This window comes from Miscanthus floridulus, chromosome 18, assembly GCF_019320115.1.
Source record: "Miscanthus floridulus cultivar M001 chromosome 18, ASM1932011v1, whole genome shotgun sequence".
NCBI classification, from domain to species: domain Eukaryota; kingdom Viridiplantae; phylum Streptophyta; class Magnoliopsida; order Poales; family Poaceae; genus Miscanthus; species Miscanthus floridulus.
Genome location: NC_089597.1, coordinates 53,102,870 through 53,125,418, shown reverse-complemented (window position 1 = coordinate 53,125,418; position 22,549 = coordinate 53,102,870). Strand labels below are relative to the sequence as shown.

The 22,549-nt window shown below is 43.1% G+C and overlaps 1 protein-coding gene across 1 annotated transcript; it reads left to right on the top strand.

Moving 5' to 3' along the window:
- The first annotated feature begins 2,552 nt into the window (after positions 1-2,552).
- On the top strand, positions 2,553-20,941 carry LOC136523846 (LRR receptor kinase SERL2-like). The gene is made up of 7 exons (XM_066517389.1): positions 2,553-2,646; positions 4,251-4,395; positions 4,522-4,593; positions 4,858-5,010; positions 5,119-5,178; positions 5,301-5,538; positions 20,810-20,941. The coding sequence occupies exons 1-7, from the start codon at positions 2,553-2,555 to the stop codon at positions 20,939-20,941; spliced, it is 894 nt and encodes a 297-aa protein (XP_066373486.1).
- Positions 20,942-22,549: the final 1,608 nt, after the last annotated feature.

Here is a 22,549-nt window from a genome sequence, read left to right as displayed (position 1 = left end):
AGGTCCTTCAACCTTTAGTCCCGGCTGGTGATACCAACCGGGACTAAAGGGTGACCTTTTAGTCCCGGTTGGTGTCACCAACCCAGATTAAAGGTCTCCCACCCGGGACTAAAGGTACCCCATAGGTCAATTCAAAAGGAGAGTATCTAGGACCCTGTCACATGTGGTGTACAGCGGAATTGGTAAGGAGTTTATGCGTGAGGAAAGAGGTCCTGGGTTCGAATCTCACACATCACAAGAGAGGTCTCCCTACAATTTCGTTTATTTTTCTCTTGAGGATGGACCTTTAGTCCCGGTTATGTGACCCAGGACTAAAGGCCAGGACCTTTAGTCCCAGATTCGTAGTCCCGGTTGGGAAACCGGGACTACAACCCATTTCTCTACTAGTGGTGGGTATTTCACAGAGATGAGGTGATTTGATTTGGGTTTGTCCTTGTTCTCCTCTCTTTCGGGCCCTGGTTCTGCTGGTAAGTGGGTCATCTCCCCTTGGGGATATGTCGGATGTCTATAATGTTGCATTTCTTGTATACTTTAGGCTCATTTTATGTGCAATCCCGACATGTCCTCCTGTAAATGAATATTCACCAAAACTCATGGAATTGATTAGTTATAAGTCCTAATTCTAAGTTTGGTGTTTATTTTAGCAGTTTTTATACGTAAGTTGGTAGTTAAAAATAGAAGTTAAGGACCGCCAACACATATTCATCCTTATCTTCAAACATGACTTAATGACACATGTTGACCGATGGGATAGAGTGTGTGCAACTACTCGAGTGCTTAGGAGACGGTTCCCTACATGAAAGATGCTTAAACCCGAATCACTTAGATACTTGAGGGCGATCAACACTAGCAATTCAAAGGCCCTGGTACCTGAGGCATGCTAATCAGGACCTAAAGGATAGAGCTATTCAACTAGCTTGAGATTAAGTCCAACGGGGGCTACTGTCGGATATATGGGCCTGAGGTACCTTCACCACTCATATACCCGATCCATGCCTATCTACTAGGCCAAAGATGACAAGGAATGAGGCACACACATGCCGGGCATATCTACAAGCTTGGAGATCAAATCATTCTGAGGATATCCGGCGCTGTCGTATCTAGGTGATAGAATAGAATCATTTGGTTATGCTTTCCATCTAACAAACTAAGAAGCACATATGTTAGCCAATCTGATCTACTGTAACCCTACCCTCGGACTATATAATAAGGAGGGGTAGGGGACTCCCGATGGGGATCCCATCTTCTACATTCTAGCACATAGCTACAATATCAGCAACGCCTGTAACCGGGCATACGAATACAGAGAGAAGCTATATCAAACTAGATGTAGGGCACCACGTGCCTGAACCAATATATCCATGTGTCTTGTGTGCTACTCATCTGATTCCATGTATATGAATACGTTGATAGGTATTGCCAGAGCTAAATCTTCTGACGGAGGCAAACTAGAACACTAGTCTGGCAAACAATTACAATATTTTATTTTGAGTTCCTTATTGGTTTGGTAGTTGCAAATATTTACATATGACATGCCAATATTTGGGATAAAAGAAATATATGGATGTAGCTTTGGCAAGGCAGATGTTTGAGTCATGCCATGCCTTAAGCACTAGTTCTTTGTATATTGACGCCAAATCTTACCATGCGTCCATCTGTAACATATGTAGGGATTTAAACTAAGCTAAGGAAGTAAAAAAACTACAAGAGGTATGCTACTCGACTATGTGGGCTACAACTACAACTACACAAGCACAAGTATATGAATGTAAAGGCAAGCGTAGACAGGGCAAACCAACAATGGGCAAGACCACCCGAGGTTAGGTTGCTTGCTAGCAAAATGTGTAGAAGTGACTGTTGTTCCCAACTGCATCTACAAATTATATCAAATTACTAGAGGCGGCTAGGCACCCGCCTCTACAAATTGCTGATTCTTGGAGGCGGAAAAGTAGAGGCTGCTGAGAGAACAGCCTCTATAGAGGCATCCCAGCTGCCCCCTATATTGGAACTGTAGTAGTAGTAGTGGTGGTGGTAGATGACATTCTTATCGACAACAATACATAGAATGCACCAGCAGCTGTTGTATTGCATCTCAGAAGTGCTTATATACAGGTTAGAGCCGAGTGCACAAGGAGCGCAAGAGTGGAGGTCGTGGGCAACATCGTGGTGACCGCGCCGAGCCTCTAACTAACGCTACAAAACTATTTATCTCTTAACAATATGCATCGAAAGCAAAGGATCCGAATCATTTAATAAGATAGTATGAACATGATATCAGAGCAAACCCATAACACTCCCCCCCCCCCCCGCCCCCTCCTCCCCCTTGAAAATTAGACATGATGTCGCTTTATTTTGTGGCATTGGAATCCTTGCATTGTGTGCACTCGTAGGGTGGTGAAAGTACGGGCGTCGGGTTCGAAAGAGGAAAACTATTTCATTCTCTCTCCATAACGAGAAGACCAAATTAGCTCCGTAGCCATAGGCTATCACACGTAGAAGGAAGCCATCCCCCCAATTCTCTGGGCACACGGCTGACTCGTTTGCCTTTGGCAATGGCGGTGTCTTCTCCCTCCCTACCGCTGCTCCTGCTGCTGCTCATCGCTTCGTCGTCAAGCGCCGAGCCCTCGGGTGGGGGGAACGATGAAGGTCCTCCACTCCGTCGTAGTCTCTGTCGACACGTAGTTTTCTAGTAGTGCATGTTTCTGTTTGTTTTGCTGTTGCATCGGTGTGTACTAACATCTTTGATATTGGGTAATCCAGTCACTACTGGAAACCGGCACTTTGCCGAGTGTCTGCGGCACTCGGCAAAGCCCGAAATACACTCGGCAAAGGCTTTGCCGAGTGCCGCACTCGGCAAAGGGACTCGGCAAAGAAGCCTTTGCCGAGTGCCAGAAAAGCACTCAGCAAAGATTTACACTCGGAAAAATGAAAATGCGAAAAAACCCAAAAATAATAGCAAATTTTTTTTTCGGGGAAGGCCGCCACCGGCCAGCGCCCGTCCAGCGCCACCGGCCATCGAAGTCGCTGCATTTTTTGCGCTAAATTCGCGGCTAACGCAGCTGGTGGGATTCGAACTCACGACCTCTCCCTCGCGTGTCTGCTGCTCTACCACTGCACTACACTGCCACTAGTGTCTAAATTTCGTTATCTATCCTCATATATTATACTAAACCGAGAGTAAATTGCTTGTTTGAGGCCCTAAACAAATTCAAATCAAAAAGTGGTCAACTATAAAGTTTCATAACTTTTCGAGATCTACAATTTTCATTTAGGAAGTTTTTTTCATCCGAGGTCGTTTGAAAAATTCGAATTTTAAATTTGAGAGATTCAAACGTAGTTTTGCATGATAAGATGATTTCAAATCAAAAAGTTGCCAACTACATAGTTTCATAACTTTTGGAGATCTACAATTTTCGTTTAGGAAGTTTTTCCATCCGAGGTCTTTTGAAAAATTCAAATTTTAAAATTTTCAAATTCAAACGCCGTTTTTGCATGACAAGATGATTTCCAATCAAAATGTTGCCAACTACAAAATTTCATAACTTCTCAAGATCTACAAAGTTTATTTTGGTCATTTGTTCATCCGACATAGTGGTAGTAACATTATTCACAAATTTTATATATCCCTCTTCTACTTTTATGAAACTAATGAGACATATGAGAGATGTAGATTTTATGATCAACGTTATTGTCGTTTTGTCAAATGAAGAATTGACCAAAACAAACTTTGTAGATCTTGAGAAGTTATGCAACTTTGTAGTTGAAAAGTTTTTCATTTGAATTCATTTCGGGCCTCAAAAATTGCTTTGAAAAAATAATTTGCCGAGAGCCAAAAAAATGCACAAGGCAAAATGCCTCTTTGCCGAGTGCCAAAAAAAAAAGGCACTCGGCAAAGACGCATTTTGCCGAGTGCCAAAAAAATGGCACTCGGCAAAATGCCTCTTTGCCAAGTGCCAAAAAAGGCACTCGGCAAAGATATATTTTGCCGAGTGCCAAAAAATGGCACTCGGCAAAATACATCTTTGCCGAGTGCCAGAAAAAAGGCACTCGGCAAAGATGCATTTTGCCGAGTGCCGAAAAATGTCACTCAGCAAAATACATCTTTGCCAAGTGCCAAAAAACACTCGGCAAAGCCATCTTTGCCGAGTGCCGAAAAAAACACTCGGCAAAGACGGCTTTGCCGAGTGCCCAATAAAATACACTCGGCAAAGCTTGCGGCACTCGACAAAGTGCTGGTTTCCGGTAGTGAGTGCTAGCTCTGCAGTCGATGAGGAACCTCCTCGAGGATCCCCATGGAGTGCTCAGGGACTGGAATCCTGTGCAAGTGAATCCCTGCACCTATGCCTTTGTCACCTGCTCTGTCACCTGCTCAAATGACAATCTTGTTGTCAGTCTGTAAGCGAGCCGCAGTGCTGCACCCCTTTAGTTTCCTCTCAGTTTGTTCCCAGCTTGGTAGTATCAGTTAATTTTACCATCAGTGAAGTTCTCCCCATGCATGGCTGTTATGTGGTATCTTGGCAGGAAAGTTCCTAGCCGGAATCTCTCAGGGCGCCTCTCACCAAGCATAGGAAACTTGACCAGTCTCCAGTCTCTGTGAGTGTTGTGTTCCTTCCTACCAGTACGTTCTCATGGATACGGTAGATGGTAGCCTTTGTGTCCGTTGTGTTCCTTTTCCCCTTTCTGACTGTGAGGGCTAGCTTTTAATTGTATCCATCTGTTCCACAGTGTGCTGTCGGACAACAACATAGGCCCCGTTCGCTAGTCTGAAACTTAGCTGAAACTGGCTAAAAACACTGTTCCGGCTAAATTGTTGTGAGAGAAAAACACTGTTCCGGCTGAAAAAAGAAACCGAACAAGCAGAATATGGGGTAAGCCGAACAGGACCATAACCGGGACAATCCCTGCAGAGATTGGCAAGCTTAGGGGGCTCAAGAAACTCGATCTCTCCAGCAACCACTTGCATGGTGAAATCCCTTCCACTGTGTTCCACCTTGAAAGCCTCCAGTACTTGTGAGTGAGCCCTGTTGCATACGCCAATTCTATCTTGTTGCATTCTTTAGGTAGCTGCAGCTTTTTGGTTTAATTTGTACTCGGTGTGCTTGCGCTTGTGTCTTACAGAGACTTGTCCTATAATAACTTGAGCGGACCGATACAGAGATCGTTTGCCGGGACACTCTAGAGTAAGGCTGTTAATCCTGTTCCTCTCTGAGATTTTCACCCATGAAGCATGCATGGCACATTGGCACAGCTAGTACAAAGTTTTAGATTTAAGTTTTTTTCTACTCATGGTTCTCTTGCAGCGTTGTCGGGAATCCTCTCATCTGCGGTGAGAATATAGGGCAAGACTGTTCCAGTTCCGGGACTGCGTCCTCGCAGGCTAGTCTACGAACGGCTAAGACTAAAAGCCACAAGTTTGTAGTTGCAGTTGGTTCCACGGTCGCCTGCATCATCTTCCTTTTCCTTCCTATATGTATGGCACTTGTTAGATTTCATTCCACGCCCCCGAAGATCGCCACCAAAGGTTTAGAGGAATTTAAGGTTAGTCGTTTTCTTTTTGCATCATAAATTGGGAGCAATCCTCTGATCTGCTGTGCGAATAAGGACTAAGGAGCAGGATTGTAATGGGCGTCAAGCCAGACGATTATCAGATCCTAGTTGGACAATTTCTTGGACAGCCTTGTTGTCTTCTGGCCCGGCGAGTATTTTATTTTGTAAACCCACTGCACCGCGTAGCCTAATCCCTAATGATTATGCAGTGCTCCTGCCATCTCCCAGAATATGTTCTCCACCTTTATTTTTTTCGTCAATCGGTTGCATCAGGTTCTTCCTTGCACTGGTGCTGAATTCACATTCTATGAGCGACTCCTTGTAAAGACCTGCACAATTTTAATGTTCGAACGTTTTGATTTACTTGTATCCACCTCGATCATCATTTACACCTCAATCCAACTCAAAATATATGGATTGAGGTGGATACAAATATAAATGCAGTAAGACAAACCCTAATGGTAAAACAGACCTACGCTATGAATAAAAAACATCTAGCTAGCACCGAACGTCATGCCTACTCCGTTTTGCGCGCACGCGGGGAGCGTCCCACCTTCTCTGTTTCGCTCGCGCACACGAGAATCCACACGCCCCGCCTGCGGATGCGCACCACGTGACTCTGGCCGTCCCATCCAAGAGTATATGCTTGAAACATGAAACACTTGCAATATACACTTGAAATATACGTCTGAAACAGCTGAAACATTTGAAACATATACTTACAACATAGGTGTATGGCCCCTGCAACATATGCAACATCTAGATAAAACACTTGCTGTGACAGAACCGCCCAAATTATATGGCCCACATGTGCATATCATTGTCTCACAGACTTCTGACTGTAGCACACGTAAGCCACACAATCCCGGTAGTCTGTCGAGTGTCCTCGGGAAATCCGAATCATCCACGTTTTCTTTTCGAGCAGGATACATTATAGAAAGCATCGCAGTATTACAACAGTTTATACAACTACATCAGAATAAACAACGAAAGACTTACAAATCATAATTTTTAAAACCATTAATTGAGTTATTACAAATCTTTAATTTTAGCCAACATGGCAAAAAGGTAGCATGACTGATACCACTTTAATAATCACACAAGAGAGGTTCACCGTGCCTAAGGGTGCACAACAAACTTCTCTACTGCTGGCTCTCCTCTAGCAACAAGGGTTAACAAACCCTGAGTACAAAGGTACTCAACATGGCTTAACTAACAAAAAGAAAAGACTCCAAGGATATGCAGGCTTTACGAGAATCAAGGTAATTCTGTGGCAAGAATCAAGATTAATTTTTACAGAAAAGCTTACTAATAATTGATCCTTACTTTTAATATTTTAGCTCAAGTTAAGTCATTATCAGCCTCCAGTTTTGCACCTGATCTAAAGCAACCACTTCATTAATCATCACATCCCATGATCATAACTATCATTGTTGCATTTATTAACTACGATGTAAGTCAGAGGATCGGGTATCCTTCTCTGAGAAGCAACGACGATTTGAATTAATTTGGCCTAGCTCGAGTTTCCTTACCACACAACATATGAAGGTCCCGGTCTTGGCCCTACGTATATCAACCTTCGCTCGGATCCTTTAAAACGTGAACGGGTTTGCTCCACCCTAGAGTACAGTACTCCACCACCATACGTCATCCCAGATGTTTCCGTAGGGTGGGTATACGCTACTCTTGCCATCGCTCCACTCCTAGTGCACGGTTGTCCTTTCCCGTAATGGAATAGCTGATGTGTCAGGCTTACCGGAGTATGTGGCCAGTACTACAAAGTCCCGACCACACGGTGGCCTACAATGGTACGGTCCTCAATCGACACATGCGGGGCACTACATCAAGACTCAATTCTTGACGCAAGCAAAGAGTCTGCTCGGTCTCAAATTAATTTCATGATCATCATTAAACCATAGGGCATTCCCTAGTAAGAACATTTGAAGTAACTGTCGGTGCGGGACCCACGGGATACCCCACAAGGAAGGGAGAAGAACTAGCTTAACTAGGACTCTTCCCCTGTAATCTTAGTAGTAGTATTATTCTGTAATCCTACTAGGAACTCTCATTGTAAACCAACTAGGACTCTGGCCTCCTGACTATATAAAGGAGGGCAGGGCTCCTTGGACCGAGAGTTCAAGAGAACAATTGTACAACACAACACTTTACGATCAATCCAACGCAAAGGCTAACGCCGACTGGACATAGGGCTATTACTCGATCAAAGATCGAGGGCCCGAACCAGGATAAATCGACTATCTCTAGCGTTAACCATCGAGTTCTGCATACGCTAAAGCCCAAACATACTGCCCCAGGGACCCCCATGGTAGGCTATCGGTGGTCAAACATCGACAGCTGGCGCGCCAGGTAGGGGCTTTCAGCGAATTTGCATCCGAGAGCTCGACGGACCTCGACAACATGATCTTCTCGACGGGATCAATCTTCATCTTCGATTCATGGATCTGCGAGGCAGGCGACAATGGCAAGCTCCAAGGCCGTCTCCTCGAAGATTCAGATCATCATCAAGACTCTTTCATTTCGACGACAACGACGACAACGACAGATCAGCTTGCCAGAAGATTCGTGCAGCTCGTAATGTCCAATCCAACTCGGATTCCACGACTTCACGCATCCGATTCAGACTCAAGTTCCGTTTCTGAGACGAAGTCTTATCCGAGTTCTTTCAGAAAACCAAGTTCTTTTCTGACAAAGCTCCGGAACATGACGTCCACCTATCAAGAATACTACTCGGAGTACACTCAGAATACTTCAAAGAACTCGGGTCCTCTTTCGTTCAGACCCCACAACATGGCGACACCTTATCAGACATGGCACGAAGGATCCACCTATCCCGTGCTTAGAATGCCACTAAAAGGAGCCCAAGAAGGTCTCGTTTTAACTATAACATCTCAAGACTGCATCATTCACTGGCCAGGTACTGTTCTTGAGGATGACGGCACCCAACTAGTCGATGATACGACAACAAAAACTCTACCCTACCAAGAAGGAGATTCGATCTATGACCTTGAAACCTCTACTGAAGTTATCAACAGCTCTGGCAGTACGGAAATCAACGATGATAACAGAACAACTCACGCTAGAGAAGTATTCATGATTCGCCATCCTCGATCACCATTGATCCCCCTAGAAGTACCCAGTGTGAGGTCTTCAGATGAATCCGAATCCAACATATCACCATTTATCCAGGGGCACGATGGTGAGACTAAGAGTCAGAGGCAAGCAAGAGAAAGAAAGAACAAATTGAAATAAGGACGTCAGCGCCGTGCTAAGCAGCAAAAGGACACTTGGATCAAATACGAGTTGGACCTAGCCGAGTACAATAGAAGAAAGTCAGAGCGAGAAATCAAAGAAGGACAAGCAGCGAATACACCCTACGATAAGATCCGAGAAGCACTAGAAGAACTCAGGGCGATCTCATATCCCAATGAAAAACAAGAATAGCTCTGAGACTTTCTCCGATCAACAGTCTTTAGGACAAACGACGGAAGGGCAAAATCTCATGAATAGGAAGATCAAAATCAAAGGAAGTTCGCTTTCGAAAGACTTGGGCCAAGTGGAAGTCACAACGGAGAGAGCCAAAGAAATCACAGTCAAAACAACCGAGTCGAACAACCAAGAAAGGCCAGAAGCAAAGCACCTACTCGGACAGCCACGCAGAACTACTCTCACCAAGACGACAGTTGGCAAGAAGGGGGCACAGAATCAGAATATATGGAAGCCAGAACGCACGATAGATTCCCCTATTTTGCAAATAGACTTGCTTCAATACGACTACCTCACAAGTTCAAGCCGTCCAACCACTCCAAGTATGATGGCAAGACCGAACCAAAGCAATGGCTCAGGATTTACTCACAATCGATTGAATTGGCTGGAGGAGACGATGACATCAAAACCTTGTTCTTTCCCATGGCCCTAGAAACCATGCCACTTCAATGGTTTGACAAATTGAATCCAGGATCAATCAGAAATTGGGAAGACTTGCAAAGTGCTTTCTGTGAAAATTTCGTGGGAATTATTACACATCCAATCACCCACGCAGAGTTAAAAGGACTCAAGCAGAAAGGAGGTGAAAGTCTTAGAAATTACTATCGATGATTTGGCGAACTACAAGCTCAAGTACATGACATCACACAACGAGAAGTAATCGAAGCCTTCTCTCACAGAATCATGGCTAGGTGGCAATTTCAAGACTTCTGCAAAGAAAACCCAAGAAACAATGAAGAATTCAGACGGACAGTGGAAATGATGATTACTACAGAGGAAAAAACAAGAGAAAGATTCCCAAATAGAAACAACAGAGACAACCCGGACAGGCAAAATCCACGAAACAACAGACATCAGAAGAGAAAGCGTGGTCTAGACAACATAGTAGCAATGGCTGACAAATCAAAGAAATTTACCAAGCCCAGAAGGTATGACGACATTGAGAACATATGTTGCCCCTTGCACCCCAATGGAAAACACACCATCGGAAATTGCTACACCTTCAATGAAAGATACACAAGAAAAGATAGCAAGGGAAATAATAAAGAAGACAATTTGAAAAAAGGAGACAACCATAAAGACAAGGGATTCCAAAAATCCAGAGGGACAGTGGCAGTAATCATTGCCGGGGTTCTAGATTCTAGAAGCAAACATCAAGAAAAACTAGCGTTATGAACCATCATGGCAGCAGAACCTGCCACACCAAGATATCTCAATTGGTCAGTGTTGATGCAAAAGTGGATCTGCAAACACAAAGGGCTAATACCCGAATCGATATCCAAAGCGTGCCAGTCGATTTGACCTGTTAATCGACAAGGATGAAGATACGAGCACTTTGGTCCTAACAACAGCGATACGCCCGGAAGTCACGGCCAAGAGGTACTCATGCGGAACTCGAGAATCATCGAAGGTCGCACTGAAGCTATGCAACTCGCCGAATCAATGAGAACTCGTAAAAAAGAAAAATATGCAAATTGACGAAGTCGCCAAAAAGTAAGTAGATGCAAATAGGAGTAAAAATTGGTTTTGATATTGATTCCTTTTTTTATTACATTGCCCCTCACTCTATATTTATACCCTGATCTAAAGAGACATAACCAAACACAACTAGGACACCAAGTCCATATCTAAGGAAACACGTGACTCTTACATGAATCATACTCTAACAAATATAGAAAAGGAAATCAACTCCTATCTATTTCCCTGTCCGCCTCAATTACGATGGAAATCTCACCGACCTCCTTTCCATCGGCATACTTCCTGTTTCATCGGCAGTAGTCTTCAAACCTTCCTTCATCGGCATCGATAATAACATCTCCAACCTTATCGGCAACGCCCGAGTCTAAATCAACCTTTCCATCGATCACCACCATTCACATCTTTACAAGCTGATTTTCATCGGCTGTCAGTGTATACAGTAACTTTCCTCCTGCCGATTAGCCCACTCTGATCATTTTGACACGTGCAAAAAAACGGTGTCAACACATGCCCCCCAATTTCAGAGTATAAAACCATTAATGCTTCGAAATTTACTCCAGATAACATTTGCCTTCGCCCAATTACCGTAACTCATCCTTCAAGCCAAAACTTGATCTGTTATCAAATCTAATCAAATCTAATCCTGATTCACGCACCTCAGTAAATATCGCACAATTGCCAACCACTCTTGCCTTGATTATGGTTAAGATACCTAAACAATAATCCATCGGCAAGATCCTAACATAATAATGCCGCCACTTTCAGAATTAAAATATCCTATACCGATATCTCTTCCAAGTCATGATTACTTGCCATCAAATTATCTGTACAATCCCTTGATTATCGTGCGAATAGTTACCATATCCATCTGAACCACCTCGACCTACATGCGTGCGGTATAGAGATAAGTCCAAAATACCCCTACTCCAAGCGGCTTATAAATAGATTTCTCCGGAACGCTCGTCTTCTACCCTTAGACTCCAATCTTTGACATTCTCTCTTTCCGGCGGCAACTCCGACGAGCAACTATGCGACCTCAACCAACAAGAACTTTTCTCCAGCGTCAACCTCGAGTCTCCGGCTCATGCCCCCATCTACCTCAAGATAATGGCAATCAACTTCGACATCCCTGCGGTTCATTCCACTTCCGTTACCTTTTACCTCGATTCCTCTGGTCTTTGCGAGTTCATACAGTTGGTAATTTTTCTTTTCTTTTGTTCTTTGGATCCTCTAAACTTAGGAACTGCGCAACAAATTAGTTATTCCAACCGATCAGCCATATGTCCAATGCCTAGGACCAATGGGCAACCCAGATCCAACTGATCTGATTAATGCAGAGGTTAATAGAATCCCCTTTAGAGCCCAAAATTTCTCTCTGAATTTATGGAAAGATACATTCCGATCTTGGCCCAAAACCACCAAAGGGTGGAAAGATTGGTACTTGAGGGTCAATAGGTCGATGCAAGTACACTGGGCAGAATGGAAGCTAGACCAATGCATTAGGCTATCTATTGTCGATATGCAAAAGAACGAGTCAATGATGATTGCAGCTGCTTACTTCTGGTCAGACACAACAAACACTTTTATGTTTGGACATGGCCCAGCTACTCCCACACTTGCCGATGTCTACATGCTCACTGGCTTGGATATTTCAACTGCCGATGAAGGCTCCATCTATGGCAGAAAATCTGAATATAGGGTGAATACCCGCAACATCGGCGGTTGGACGGGATACATTCAAGAATGCCAGAAGACTGGGACAGTTAACCAGAGGGAACATGCCACATTCTTGAATATGTGGTTAGAAAAATTTATCTTCTGTGGTCGATCAGTAGGACCAACCAACGCCTTCCTCCCCGCAGCTGAACTCTTGGCCAATGGTGTAAGGTTCCCTCTTGGCCGATACCTTCTGAGCTCCACTTATCATCTTCTTCGTCAAGTGTCTCAGAAACTTTTGCTTGGCGAACCCATCAGCAACTTAGGAGGCCCGTGGTGGTTTATCAACATGTGGCTGAATGCCCATATGCACAAACGTTTGCAATGGGACTTCTTTGCCCAACAATTCCCACGAGAAATTGCTGAAGACCACGTGCTTGGGGGCGAGGAATTGGCAACACGCTCACCCCTTAATTTTGGTGAAGCCATAATTGTCCTTCCTGGAACAGAGGCCAATGAAGACCAGATCGGCAGATTCTTCCAAAGCTTCTATAATGGTCTTTCTTGTGATCATAGGGCCTGGGTACCTTATATTGACGAAGAAAATAGATTCCCCTTCTTTTCAACTTTGCCGATGACACTCTGAATCAGGATAATGAACTCATGATGGCCATCATTACTCCCAGGGCAATTCTAGTAAACACATTCGGTAGCGGGAAAAACACCAACATCACGTATGAATTTTACAACCCATCGGCAGTATCCCGTCAATTGGCTTTTGGGCAACTGCCAATCAAACTTTGTTTTACTGATGTGATCAAACCCAGAGAAAAAATCACCTACGAAACAGATTGGAGCAGGGTAGTGCGACTCTCCCCCGATGTCGATACTATAGATGTCGATATATCTGTCTGGACGCTAGTATCTTTCATCACCGAATCATATAAGCAATGGTGGCGAGAGTGGAGGGAACAACTGTTTGCAACATCTGCTCACACATATCGGCACATGATCGACCCTGAATACGCCATTCCCGATGATGCAGTAAGTTTCTTTTAACTCCCTTCTGCTTTTTCCTTTCATATATCGGTAACTAACTTTCTCATGACAGGTTAACAACCTAGCACCATCTATGAGCAAAAGTGGAAAACCCTTCGATCTTCAGCCTGTTTCCCCAATATCACCGATCGGCTACAATGCCCCCACCTTAGCTGCTTTGACTCACCAGAAGACCCGTGCCAAGACCATCACCTCCAAGTCCAAATTGGCTACAGCTAGGGCCACTCCATTGGCTGCTGCTACAACCCTGATCAAGGCATTCAAGGTAACAACCCTGTTTATTTCTACTCATGCCGATCACAAACTGTATTAACATTAATCATCAGGGTGTAAGAGCCACTGCTAGATCATCATCGATAATTCCTTCGATATCAAGCACCACTACTTCTGACAAACCTTCAGAGGTATTCCTTTGATTTTACATTTTATCTGTTAAATATCATACCTTACACTTATTTTGCAGCAACAAATGGGTACATCGGCAAGCGTACCAGATGTCCAAGCTCCACAACCAACAAGTGCCGATGCCCCCCAGCCAACCGTTGCTAAGGCTCAAGCAAAGCGCAAAGCCTTAACAGATGCCAAGGCACAGCCAAAACAACAGAAGTCCATGCCGATCCCCACATCTGCCCCAATGTCTGCAATTCGGCAAGAATCAGTCGATGCAACTGAGCAAGCAGTTAATCCTCCTGTACAGGACATACCATCGGTCATCATACCCCAAGAGCCAACCACCGATGAGGCCATAGAGGATATCCCATCGGCAAGCTTAGCCGATCCTCCACGCGGCATACTCCAGGCTGCTTCCTCCAGCCAAGTACAGGAAATTGCCTTGAAACAGGTAAGCCGATTGACCTAGTCGATTTATAATATTCATACTTATCCTTGACTGACCTCTTTTTCTTTTCCTCTGGAACAAGACTCCCCAAACAGCCTATTTTCCTTTGCCATCGATGTTTCTGACAATGATGGAGAGGAAATAAATTCTTCCCTTGCACTGGGAACAATATCGGCAGAAATTAAGTCTAAGTTGGAAGCTCTCCTGAACTTGTTACAGCAAGATACCGCCCAACTGATAGATGATTCGGACCCTACAAAGGCAATTTTCAAAACAATCCGTGGCCAGGTCCCTGCCGATGTTGAAGAAGTACTCTTCCTAGCAGCCCATTTAGAAAGCCGCCAACTGCAATATCAACGGGCTGCTCAACGCATTGCCGATAGAGCAGCTCAGGCTCAACTCAAAGAAGAGATGCTACAACTGAAACAAATTGCCGATGAGAAGCATAAGGGCATCGGCAACTTGCAGACTTTGGGCGCTGAACTTAAGCAGAAAATCTTAGATTTATCGGCAAAGAAGATGGCTCTATTGGCTGAATTGAAAGAAGTCGAGGCAGCCTTAACTCATGCTCAACAAGAAGAAAGCCAACTACCCAATGCCATCAAGGCCCTTCAGCAAGAAAGAGACATCCAGGCTCGCAAAGCCTTGGCCATGAAGAAAAAACTCAAGCCTGTGGAGGGTGCTGCCGATGAAGACATCAAAGAAATGAAGGAAGCCGACCAGATTCGCCTGCGTGTGATATTGGCTATCCAATCCCTGTTAAACTTGTAAATCTTGTCTATTGCATCGGCACTTTATGAGACATTGACATCCTTGTATAATTCTAGCCGATAGGACTGTTATCGGCACTTATACTTTTATGCATCCATCCAGATACTAGGGTAATATTTCTTTAAATATTTTCCATTTAATGCTCTGGGAAACACGACCCCTTCGAGGGTTTCTAGAATATATGCGTTACCAGGAACAGACTGATTTATCCAATATGGACCTTCCCAATTAGGAGACCACTTTCCAAACTTTGAACTTTTAGTCCCAATCGGTAAAATCAATTTCCAGACCAGATCTCCATCGGTAAACTCCTTTACCTTCACCTTCTTGTCATACCATCTGGCTACTCTTTTCTTATTTTCTTTGATGCTAACTAAAGCCCTTAACCGATGACCCGCCACATCTTCCAACTCATCCTTCATAAGAGTATCATAATCATCGGCTATCAGCTGATTTTGAGAATGTATTCGCCTAGAGCCAATTTTAATTTCCCAAGGTAATATTGTGTCGTGTCCATATACTAACTGATAAGGCATCACTTTGGTTGCACCATGACATGACATCCGATATGACCACAAGGCTTCATTTAATACTGTATGCCACCTCTTAGGATTTTCTTTAATTTTGCGCTTAATGAGTTTGATGATCCCTTTGTTAGAAGCCTCAGCCTGACCATTAGCTTGAGCATAATATGGAGAAGAATTTAAAACTTTAATTCCCATACCTATAGCAAACTCATCAAATTCTCCCGATGTAAACATAATACCCTGATCGGTAGTGATAGTTTGAGGAATACCAAATCGGTAAACAATATGCTCTTTCACAAAATCGATCATATTAGCCGATGTCACCTTTTTTAAAGGAATTGCCTCAACCCATTTTGTGAAATAATCGGTAGCAACCAGAATAAATTTATGTCCTTTGCTCGATGGCGGATAAATCTGACCGATGAGATCGATAGCCCATCCCCGGAACGGCCAAGGTTTAATTATAGGGTTCATAGCCGATGCAGGCGCTCTTTGAACATTACCAAACTTTTGACACCCCTGACATCCTTTAAAATACTTAAAACAATCTTCAAGAATAGTCGGCCAATAGTATCCATTCCTTCTGATCATCCACTTCATCTTGAAAGCCGATTGATGCGCTCCACACACTCCTTCATGAATTTCACCCATCAAGTTTTTTGATTCATCACTGCTAACACATCTGAGTAAAACTCCATCTATAGTTCGATAATATAATTCATCATCGAGGAGCACATACTTGGTAGCTTGGAACCTTATACATCTTTCAACCTTTTTATATGGATCCTTTAAATAATCGACAATCTCCTTTCTCCAGTCATCGGTATCGACCACCGATGTTAGCACTTCCTGAATAGGCTGATACCCTGAAGCATGCTAAGCTAGTCGATTAGCCTCTTCATTATGCAGTCGAGAAATATGTTCAAGATGAAAATCTCTAAACCCTTTCAACAATTGCAAACATCTTTCATAATACAAAATTAAAACTTCACTTTGGCATTCATAAATCCCAGCCAATTGATTTATAACTAGCATAGAATCACCAAAGATTTCAACAGCATCGGCACGTATCTCCTTCAGCAATTCTAACCCTTTCATCAAGGCTTGGTATTCAGCCTGATTGTTTGTCGACGTAGCAACAATCAGCAATGAAAACTCATACTTCCTTCCTTGAGGTGAAATCAACACAATGCCGATACCTGCTCCTTCACCACATGTGGACCCATCGAAGAAAAGTGTCCAAGGAGCAACCTCCAGAGAGTCCACTGTATTACAATGCTGAGTGACAAAATCAGCCATAACCTGCCCCTTAACTGCCTTAATCGATTCATAACGTAGTTCAAATTCTGATAATGCTAAAATCCACTTGCCGATTCTACCACTTAATATCGGCATCGACAGCATATACTTGACTACGTCGTCTTTGCATATGACCGTACATTCGGCAGATAATAAATAATGTCTTAATTTGACACAAGAAAAGTATAAACACAGACATAATTTTTCGATGGCCGAATACCTTGTCTCAGCATCCACTAATCTTCTACTCAAATAATAAATAACACGTTCTTTCCCTTCAAATTCTTGAATAAGAGCTGAACCGATAACGGTATCATCAGTTGACAAATACAACCTGAAAGGTTTCCCGTGTTGAGGTGGAACTAGCACTGGAGGATTTGTTAAATATTTCTTAATTTCATCTAGGGCTAACTGCTGCTCAGCTCCCCATACAAATTCCTGATCGGCCTTCAATTTAAGTAATGGACTGAAAGCCTTGATCCTTCCCGACAGATTAGATATGAATCTTCTAATGAAATTAATCTTACCGATCAAAGATTGCAATTCAGTTTTATTGGCAGGAGCAACCACCTTGTTAATTGCATCAATAGACTTCCTATTGATTTCGATGCCCCGCTGATGCACCATAAAACCCAAAAATTGACCTGTCGATACACCAAATGCACATTTATTAGGATTCATCTTCAATCCATGCTTCCTTGTGCACTCCAGTATCTTTCGTAAATCGGCTAGATGTTTTGTGATATCTCCAGACTTAATTACTACATCATCAATGTAGATCTCCACTAATGTGCCGATGTATTCATGAAAAATAAAGTTCATAGCTCTTTGATAAGTAGCGCCGGCATTTTTCAAACCAAACATCATGACTACCCACTCAAACAACCCTACATGACCTGGACATCTGAAAGCAGTCTTGGGAATATCTTCTTCAGCCATGAATATTTGATTGTAACCTGCATTACCATCCATGAAGCTGATAATTTGATGTTCGGCTGCAGCATCAATTAACAAATCAGCAATCGGCATTGGATAGCCATCTATCGGTGTGGCTTTGTTAAGATTCCTGAAATCAATACAAATACGAAGTTTTCCATTTTTCTTATAAACAGGAACCACATTAGAGATCCATTCTGCATATCGACACTGCCGAATAAACTTTGCCTCAATTAATTTAGTTATTTCGGCCTTAATGTCAGGAAGTATATTAGGGTTGCATCGGCGCGCTGGCTGCTAATGTGGCTGAAATCCAGATTTGATAGGTAACCGATGTTCAACTATCGATCGGTCTAATCTAGGCATCTCAGTATAATCCCAAGCAAAACAATCTTTATACTCTTTTAACAAATCAGTTATTTGCTACTTATACTTGGAATCTAACTTAGCACTAATAAAAGTAGGTCTTGACCTATCGCCATCACCAATATCTACTTCTACTAAATCATCTACCGATGTGAACCCTTGACCTAATTTTCCATCATCGGCAAACCTATCCATTAAAACTCTTCTTCAGAACTGACTGCTTGGATCGGTGGAATTTCATAATCAGCCACTCTAAGGAATTCTTTTTCCCAAACTTCTCCTAATATGCATTTAGTTCGCTCATAAGTATCTGATTCTGCCGATGCAATGATATAAGAAGAATCACCAGGAACAACCTCAATCTTATCCCCAATCCACTGTATGAGGCATTGATGCATTGTAGAAGGAACACAACAATTAGCATGAATCCAATCCCTCCCTAGAAGCAGATTATATGCACCCTTGCCATTAATAACAAAAAACGTCGTCGGCAAGGTTTTGCTGCCGATAGTCAATTCAATGCATACTGCCCCTTTAGCCGGTGACACATTGCCTTCAAAATCTTTCAGCATCATATCGGTTTTGGCCAAGTCTTGATCTCCCTTACTAAGTTTCCGATACATCACATAAGGCATAATATTAATCACAGCCCCTCCATCGATAAGTATCTTAGATATAGGCTGCCCATCAACTCTACCTTTCACAAACAAAGCCTTAAGATGCTATCTCTCGTCATCAGTAGGTTTCTAAAAAATAGCCATCATTGGATCTAGTGTCAACTGAGCTACTTGATCAGAGAGAACAACTTCTTCCTCATTATCAGATAGTGCCAAAAACTCCATCGGCAACATGAATACCATATTAACATCCGCCGATGGACCCTTATTTTTGTGTTTTACTTGCCACTGCTAATGACTGGACCTCTCATTGGAGGAATTTTCCTCTCGGTATAAATCCTCTTGATGCTCACGTTGCATCCTTCTTTTCTGTGTCTTTGTCAGACCCTTCGGGCACCATCGAGGAAACTTGGTCTTCCAAACCGGCTGATAACAGGTCCTAGTTGATTCTACACAGTGTATATTAGGGTCCCTGTAGAATATTTCTTCATCAGGAACTCTTGCGTTTGCCATCTCCTCAAGCTCCTCTTGATTCCTTGGAAAATATCCAGCGCGTTTACCAAGCCTTTCATGTACACTAAGTCTGCCCCCCAGCCGATCATGCACTGATGCTCTACCTCTGATCGGCTCATTGATAAATAAACCCTGATTGCTAGGTTGAAACCTCCTTTCTGACCGATTGACCCCATAATAACCATTGCACTCAGGGCAATTTTCAACAGTTGGCAATTTAATACCTTCTTCCCAACAATGGATGAAAACAGGCACCTCCAATGATTTTTATGCCGATACCATTCTTCCCGACGTCTCTTCTTGCTGTTGTCGATATCGGTCCTTACGCTGACGCCAATCCTCTTGCTGCCTTCGATGGGTAATCACAATGCCAGGTCGAGGAGGGTTTTTGGAACTACTGCTTTCTCCCAGCAAACCCTTACTTTTTGCATCATTGGTAGTTATCCGATGTTGGGGATCCACTGATGCGTTTTTCTTAGCAGCTTCTGACGTCAATACCTTGGTCTTCCCTTTGGCCTCCAACATATTTGCTAGAAAAGGGTGTTGATCAATTTTCATCGGCTTCTGGGCCTTGGAAGTACCAAACTTAATTCTCCCAGATTCAATAGCCGATTGTAACTGTTGCCTGAACACCTTGCACTCATTTGTACTGTGTGAAGTTGCATTGTGCCATTTGCAGTACAAGATCTTCTTCAACTCTTCTGTCGATAGGATAACATGATTAGGTGACAGCTTAATTTGGCCCTCTTGAAGCAGAAGATCGAATATCTTGTCGGCCTTGGTGATATCAAAGGTAAACTTTTCTAGTTCTTTCTGACCAAAGGGACAAGATATCGGCTTTTTATTCTTAACCCACTCAGCTAAACCGATAACTGGCTCTTCATCAGAATCAGAATCTCCTACTTCTTCAATAAATAATACTTTTTTACTCCAATTCTTTTTAGGTTCAAAAACCCTAGTATCTTGATCAGAGATCATTTGCACAAGATGACTGAGGCTTTCAAACTCCTGAGAAGCATATCTGTCTTTAAGATGTGGCAATAACCCTTGGAAAGCTAAATCGGCAAGCTGCCGATCATCCAGCACCAGACTGTAGCACTTATTTTTTACATCTCGTAGCATTTGCACAAAGCTTTCTACCGATTTATCATTACGCTGTCTTAATTTTACTAAATCGGTAAGCTTCTTTTCATGGATTCCAGCAAAGAAATACTTATGAAATTGTTTTTCTAGGTCAATCCAAGTAATAATAGAATTTGGTGGTAATGAAATGAACCATGTAAATGCCGATCCAGACAAAGATGATGAAAATAATCGAACTCTTAATTCATCTCTGCTAGCTGCCTCTCCACATTGAATAATGAAGCGATTGACGTGTTCCATTGTTGATGTATCATCTTGCCTAGAGAATTTAGTGAAATCTGGTACCTTGTACCGATTTGGGAGAGGAATTAAATCATATGCAGGAGGGTATGGAGTCCGATAAGAATAAGTATTGACCTTGGGCTTTATCCCAAACTGATCCTTCATAATTTCTGCTATCTTATCGGCCCAAAAAGCATCAGCCTCCTGCTGACGAACTGGCTGAATTTCTAAGAGAGGTGCTTGCTGATATCCCTCCACATATCTTTGTGGCCCACGATCTCCAGCAATCGGCATATTTGCCGTTACTTGTGGTCCATTAACCTGTTGGAAAGGATTCATCGGCTGAGCTGCCGATGCTTGATTCTGAAAACCAGCTTGCATATGACCTTGTTGCATCCCTGCAACCTACTGATTTTGCTGAACTGTATGTTGAACAGGTAACTGTCCTGACCAACCAGTATTAGAACTCATCGGTACAAAACTTACCGATGGCTGGTAATTTGCTGACATTGTTGGATAATTATAGCCAGCATGAGGCATGAACTGAACCCCAGTTTGACTCATAGCAGGGGCTTTCTGCTGCATCGGCAGTAAGCTTGCCGATGGACTTGAATTGGGTGTTTGAACCAAAGGCATCTGGAAACCTCCTGGAGTTGGTTGCACAGTAGTTGCTGTGGCATATTGAGGCACTTGAGCCATCGGTGAAACAGCCGATGGTATAGGAGCTTTTCCTACTGCATCAAACACTTGAGGTAACCTAGGATTGAAAGCAGATGACTCTAGAGGCATACCATATCCCCACCAATTAGCAGGAATCTGGCTATTCTGAGACACAGGGCCTGACATAGCTGATGCCGATAGATCTGTATTAAGCTGAACTCGTCCTCCTGGTAGTACTAGATCTAATCGTATCGGTGTAGATTGAATATTAGGTAAGCCTGCCAATACTGGAGAAGAAGTAACTTCTGTACCCACAACGGCCGAGGGAGCCGATGGAGTTTTGATAGATGCCAGCTCTGGTTGGTGATAGGCAGGCCCAACGTAATGTGGTGATGCTTGTCCTTCTTTGAGAGTTCGAACCACAACATTATGAATAGTATTGGACAGCACATTGGAATGATTAATCAAAGCATGATTTACTGCAGAATTAACCATCTCTTGAAGTTTACCAGGATTGGAGTCAAAGGTAACCTGCTGAGGCAACGACAAATCTTGCTTCTGGATGACTTGTCCACTCTTGTTCAGGCTAAATGATTTCAGACAAAGCTGCCTGTATTCTTCTACAGCCTTTTCCATAGCCTGCCTTTGCTCTTCCTTAAGATCTTCTTCTGATACCGCGATAATGTTCCCTGAATCGATCTCGGAATTGAACATATTGATCGGATTGATTGGTCCCACTGAGCGTGCCAAAAGATGTGTTGATGCAAAAGTGGATCTGCAAACACAAAGGGCTAATACCCAAATCAATATCCAAAGTGTGCCAGTCGATTTGACCTGTTAATTGACAAGGATGAAGATACGAGCACTTTGGTCCTGACAACAGCGATACGCCCGGAAGTCACGACCAAGAGGTACTCACACGGAACTCGAGAATCGTCGAAGGTCGCACTAAAGCTATGCAACTCGCCGAATTAATGAGAACTCGTAAAAAAGAAAAATATGCAAATTGACGAAGTCGCCGAAAAGTAAGTAGATGCAAATAGGAGTAAAAATTGGTTTTGATATTGATTCCTTTTTTTTATTACATTGCCCCTCACTCTATATTTATACCCTGATCTAAAGAGATATAACCAAACACAACTAGGACACCAAGTCCATATCTAAGGAAACACGTGACTCTTACATGAATCATACTCTAACAAATATAGAAAAGGAAATCAACTCCTATCTATTTCCCTGTCCGCCTCAATTACGATGGAAATCTCACCGACCTCCTTTCCATCGGCATACTTCCTGTTTCATTGGTAGTAGTCTTCAAGCCTTCCTTCATCGGCATCGACAATAACATCTCCAACCTTATCGGCAACGCCCGAGTCTAAATCAACCTTTCCATCGATCACCACCATTCATCG

Excerpts from the sequence above, each read along its gene's own strand:
- LOC136523846 (XM_066517389.1), top strand. The coding sequence starts at position 2,553 with ATGGCGGTGTCTTCTCCCTCCCTACCGCTGCTCCTGCTGCTGCTCATC. Across the intron at positions 4,396-4,521 it reads GACAATCTTGTTGTCAGTCT|GAAAGTTCCTAGCCGGAATC; the intron begins GTAAGCGAGCCG and ends GTATCTTGGCAG. Across the intron at positions 5,539-20,809 it reads AAGGTTTAGAGGAATTTAAG|GATTCATCGGCTGAGCTGCC; the intron begins GTTAGTCGTTTT and ends CCTGTTGGAAAG.